This window comes from Nelusetta ayraudi, unplaced genomic scaffold (genome assembly GCF_046127955.1).
Source record: "Nelusetta ayraudi isolate G7.1 ecotype Tasmania unplaced genomic scaffold, CSIRO-AGI_Nayr_v1 ptg000025l, whole genome shotgun sequence".
NCBI classification, from domain to species: domain Eukaryota; kingdom Metazoa; phylum Chordata; class Actinopteri; order Tetraodontiformes; family Monacanthidae; genus Nelusetta; species Nelusetta ayraudi.
This window is the reverse complement of record NW_027466075.1, coordinates 274001-280000: the sequence shown is the minus strand read 5'-3', so window position 1 is coordinate 280000 and position 6000 is coordinate 274001. Positions and strand designations below refer to the sequence as shown.

The 6000-nt window shown below is 42.1% G+C and overlaps 1 protein-coding gene across 1 annotated transcript in view; it reads left to right on the top strand.

Moving 5' to 3' along the window:
* LOC142889863 (uncharacterized) overlaps positions 1-6000 on the top strand; it is a 155290-nt gene that overhangs the window by 27413 nt on the left and 121877 nt on the right. The window contains exons 3-4 of the mRNA XM_076028541.1: positions 64-237; positions 550-723. Coding sequence (XP_075884656.1) covers positions 64-237; positions 550-723 — 348 coding nt within the window. The remainder of the gene's footprint in view (positions 1-63; positions 238-549; positions 724-6000) is intronic.

The following is a 6000-nucleotide window of genomic DNA, read 5'->3' as shown; positions in this document are numbered from 1 at the left end:
AGGAATGACTCTGAATATGACATTTACACCATGGAAGGAATCAAATATTCATTCTTTATTCAGGTTGGAGAGGTGCAGTTTGTCAGAGCTCAGCTGTGATTGGCTGCTCTCAGCTCTGAAGTCCAACCCCTCCCACCTCAGACTGCTGGACCTGACTGGGAACCAGCTGCAGGATTCATCAGTGAAGGTGCTGAGTGGTTTTCTGCAGAGTCCAGACTGTAAACTGGAGACTCTGAGGTCAGTTCACCCTCTTCACTCTACAACTTCTGTCACTCTTGTTATTGTTGTCATGATTTTCACTTCACTGCTGTTGGAAATTCAATTTGAAGTCACTGGTTTGTGTTTGAAATGAGTGAAACTGGGTTTAAAGGTCCAGTGTGTAAAATACTGCAATCTAGTGGTCAGATTTCAGATTGCAGCGCTCACTCACTCACCCTCTCTCCCTCCCTCTCTGTTTCTGTCGTGTCAGATTCTGAAGTCCACATTTCACTTTGATGTTCAGAGTGATGACACCCTGGAAAAACTCTCCATCATTTATTCTACATTCAGGTTGGAGAGCTGCAGGTTGTCAGAGCTCAGCTGTGATTGGCTGCTCTCAGCTCTGAAGTCCAACCCCTCCCACCTCAGACACCTGGACCTGAGTCTCAACCAGCTGCAGGATTCAGGAGTGAAGGTGCTGAGTGGTTTTCTGCAGAGTCCAGACTGTAAACTGGAGACTCTGAGGTTAGTTCACCCTCTTCACTCTACAACTTCTATCACTCTTGTTATTGTTGTCATGATTTTCACTTGACTGGGCCCTGTTGCAGGAAACTAGGATGAGGGATTAAGCCGGGATATCTTGGTTATCCTGGATCAATTGATGTTTGATGTGGTTGCACAACAGTGGGATAGGTGGAAGTGAGATATGTTCTGCTAGAAGTTACCATGGAGATTTATTGTGTGGAGTGAGCTGCTCCAGACCAGGCTGAGTTCCAGGATCTATTTCATCCTTGTCTCAGTCAACAGTCACCACCAGTGGAAGGCAGTGCTTCTTCCACTCAACACTGCACATTGTTATCACATTCACCTCCAGCCACTGTCATTATTTCAAGCTTTGGAATCATTTCATTTCAATCATGATAAAGAAATGAGTTGAGATCATATTGCAATCATTGGATCATTTCTAAGATGACTTCTACTTTGCCATGCATCCTATATAAAAATACACATCCCATAGAAAGATGAAGACACATCAAAGAGTAACATGAGCTTGTTTTTGTGACAGTGGACGGTCCTGTCACTATGCCTCCAATTGATCATGCGCCCTGGCTGCTTGGCTAAGGGAAGATCCCTTATGCTGAATGCTTGGTGCGCATGACTATGACCTGGGAGTCTGGGCTTCCAAGCTCGCGAGCTTTGAAAGTTCGAGAGTCTGGAGACTCATGGAGATGGCAGCTCGATAGAACGGCTCCCGAAAGAACCGAAGAAATCACAGACCTACCCCCATCCAGTTGAGTAATATAATTTCCACATACCACGGTAAACGTACAGAGGGGGTAAGACGACAAACGAAGCCCCTGCTTCTATATAACAATCGGCAAGAGAAAGGAAGTAGTTACAGCTAACTCCGTGAAGCCACGGGCTAACGAAGAAGCGAGGACGAGATGGCTAGCTTAGAAGTGTTACTAGAAGAACTGAGAGGTTTCCGTCAGGAAAACAACGAACAACTGAAGTCTATCAAGGAGGAAATTAATAAAACGAATGCAAGAATCAGCGAAGTGGAGGAGCGGGTGGAGAAAAATGAAGAGAGGACTCTAAACACGGAGGAAGTGTTAACCGGGCTGCTAAAGTTACACGTGAAGCTGGAAGAAAAGCTAACGGACCTGGACAGTCGATCTCGTCGGGAAAATGTCAGGATCTACGGTGTTCCGGAGGGGTCCGAGAAGGACTCGGAGTCGATGACTACATTTGTGGAGACCTTACTGAAAGAGGGGCTCGGTCTGGTCGAGAACGCGGCAGACGTGCGGATAGAAAGAGCACATCGGGCGCTGGGACCGCAACCCCCGAAGAATGTATCACCACGTTCAATACTTGTGAGGTTTTCGAGCTTCAAAATGAAAGAGTCTGTACTGCGCAAGGCTTGGCAACAAAAGGGACTCTTTTGGCGTGAAAAGCGAATAAATCTCGACCACGACTACCCACCAGTCATTCTCAGAAAACGACGAGAGTATACGGAGGTTCGTAGGGCTCTGAAGGAGAACGGGGTCTCGTTCCAGACCCTTTTTCCGGCGAGATTGCGAGTGAGATATGAAGAAGGGCCCAGAACCTACGACAACATAGAGGAGGCTACGGAGGACATGGTCAAAAGAGGTTACAAAGTGAAAGTCATCAGTTCACCTGATTCCCTGAAGGAACAGATCGAGCGGCTGACCTGGACTAGGACAGGAGGGAGAAGAGAGAAAGGCGCCTCCAGCTCTTCAAGAGAAGTCAACTACAAAGAGAGGCTCCGGGCATTTAGGAGAACATCACCACCAGCTCCTTGAGAACTGAAGGATACCATGTTTTTCCTCTTGAGGTACACTTCTCAGATAGAAATTTCTACATAGGCTAAGTTAAAGATGATAGTTTCACAAAAAGGTTCGTCAGGGTCCATCCGGAACTGTGCTGCTGCCACCTGAAGGGCCCTCACCAATAGATTTGGGAGGACATTCCCTTCCGGGCTTGAGAACTGAAGGATACCATGTTTTTCCTCTTGAGGTACACTTCTCAGATAGAAATTTCTACATAGGCTAAGTTAAAGATGATAGTTTCACAAAAAGGTTCGTCAGGGTCCATCCGGAACTGTGCTGCTGCCACCTGAAGGGCCCTCACCAATAGATTTGGGAGGACATTCCCTTCCGGGCTGTCACCAAGAAGCTCAACAGGGTCTAGGTTATGGACCCCTGTTTGGAAGCCGAGCTTGTTTTGTTTTGTTTTTTGTTTTTTTGTTTTTTCATTGTGCAGTGAGTATGTATGTTCTTGCTTTATCTGTTCATGTTCTTTTAGTTCTAGTGGGCTTGAGGGGGCTCTCCAATGTGATTGGTGAAATGGAAGACATCACTTAAATGGAAAGAAAACAACTGAAGGTGGTTTCATTCAATATAAATGGGATGCATAATCCGATAAAAAGATGGAAGATTTTATCTAAATTAAAGAAAGAAAAGGTCCAAATAGCTTTTCTGCAGGAAACCCACCTAGACGATTCCGAACATGCCAAGTTGAATAAGATGGGATATAAATATGTGTATTTTTCTTCCCATGCTTCGGGGAGGCGAAGAGGGGTGGCAACTTTAATATCAAGTACCCTGCACTATGAACATATTGCAGAACATAAAGACAAGGAAGGCAGATTTGTTTTGACTACAGGGAAAATTGATGGCGTCCTGATAACTCTTATTAATGTTTATGCTCCACCTGGTAGCGACTGGACCTTCTATAGACACATATTTGAAATGACAGTAACAAAAAGTCAAGGGGTATTGATATATGCCGGGGACTTTAATGTTAGATTAAACCCGAATTTGGATTCGTCTGATGGAAAATCTAATACACAAACTATCAGTAAAAGAATCAGAAACATGTTAGAAGAAACTGGATTGGTGGATGTATGGAGAGTTAAAAATCCATGTCGTCGGGATTACACGCATTACTCCCCTCCATACAAAGTATACTCACGCATAGATTATTTTTTCATGCTCAAAGATGATATTCATAGGATAGAAAAATGTGAAATCGGCCAGAGCCCTAACTCGGACCACAGTCCAATTTATATGTCTTTTTTTCTGACTAAGAAAAACAGATTCACTCTCTGGAGGTTTAACACAAACTTGCTGAAAAATAAAATTATTAAAAATAATTTGAAAGATGAAATTAAAAGATACTTGGATGAAAACGACAATGAAGAGGTGGGGCCAATTATACTCTGGGACGCGTTAAAGTCGGTGATCAGGGGTAAAATAATAGCGATCTCCTCAAACGAAAAGAAAATGAGATTACAAAAACAATACAAACTGGAGGAGGAGTTAAGGAAACTCCAACAGGAGCATTCTAAAACCTTCCGGGAGGTAACAAATATTAAAATCAAGGAAGTGAAAAGAGAATTGGATGAGTTAAACACACTAGAGATACAAAAGAAACTTCTCCTTACAAGACAAAAATATTATGAAGGGGGGGAGAAATCGCTCAAGCTCTTAGCATTTAAATAACGAAAACAACAGTCAGATAGAACTATTTATAAAATACGAAACACAAATACAAATGGTGTTGAGACAGGACTGGGAAATATTCATAAATGTTTTAAAAACTTTTATCAGACCTTATATTCCCAACCCAAATTAAACAACGATCATCAGATAGACATCTTTCTTTCCCACCTGACTCTCCCTACAGTCACGAGTGAACAAAATAAAAAATTAATATCGGAGATAACCGACGAAGAACTACGAGCAGTTATTGGAAAGTTAAAAGGAGGAAAATCCCCAGGAATGGATGGTTTTACCTCCGAGTGGTATAAAGAAATGCAAGATCAGTTAATCCCTACTTTATTGAGAGCGTTTAACTGCGTTTTGAAAGAGAAAATAATCCCTCCTTCATGGAGAGACGCAATAATATCAGTAATTCCTAAGGAGGGGAAGGATAAATTGGATTGTGGTAACTACCGTCCAGTGAGTGTGTTAAATATTGATTATAAATTATTTACTGCCATATTTTCACAGAGGCTTGAAAAGATTTTACCCGACATAATACATAAGGACCAGACGGGTTTTATCAAACACAGAATGACTCAGGACAACACCAGAAAAACATTTCACATCTTGAATCACGTAGAACAAAACAAAATAGAAACTGCAATGCTGAGTTTGGACGCAGAAAAGGCATTTGACTCGGTCAGATGGTCATTTCTGTATAAAGTGTTGCATAAATTTGGATTCCACCAGTCCTTAATTGATGTATTGGCGGCATTGTACGAGAAACCATCAGCTAAGATAAAAATTAACGGAGATCTATCGGAATCATTTATTTTGGAAAGAGGTACGAGGCAGGGGTTTTGTATTTCACCTCTCCTCTTCGCCCTTTTTATAGAGCCTTTGAGCCAATGGATAAGGCAGAGGCCTGACATAACAGGAGTTGCGATGGCCTCTGGTGAACAAAAGCTATCCCTGTTCGCTGATGATTTAATACTAACTATAACAAATCCAACTAAAACTATACCCATATTAATGGAGATGATTGCGGAATATGGTTCATTGTCGGGTTACAAGATTAATATCAACAAGACTCAGGTTTTAACACTGAATTATGTCCCTCCAAACAAAATTAAGAGTTTGTATAGATGGAATTGGGAGGCGGATTCCATAAAACATTTGGGGGGTTTTCTAACAAAAGAATTTTCCAGGACTTTCGATGCCAACTATGGCCCCCTACCATCAAGACTAAAAATAGACATACAGAGATGGAATGTGATCCCTTTTTTCAATTTACACTCCAGAGTTGAGTCAGTCCACGCTTGTTATATCTATTTCAGTGCTTACCTATCTTGATTCCAGAGAAACAATTTACAGAGTGGGACAGATTAATATCACAATATATCTGGCAAGGGAAAAAGGCCAGAATAAGGTACAGAACACTGCAGTTGAAGAAAGAGAAAGGGGGGTTGGGTCTTCCCAACCTACAGGAATATTATCTTGCAGCTCAACTGAAACCATTAATCTATCTATGCTGTCCACAATACAATGCAGGATGGAAAGACATAGAGAGTTCCTCAGTGGAAGGTGTACCTCTCTTATCGATGTTGATGGACAAAGAACTACAAGATGATTTGATGATACCGCATGACTCGATGTTATACACAATGCTAAACTCTTGGAGAAGAATAGTGAAAATTTGCCATTTAGGTAACCAGATCAAAATGTTCAAGTGGTGCGCTTTTGACTCGGCTTTTAAACCAAACAAGAATGACGGGAGATTCAAGGGATGGATCTC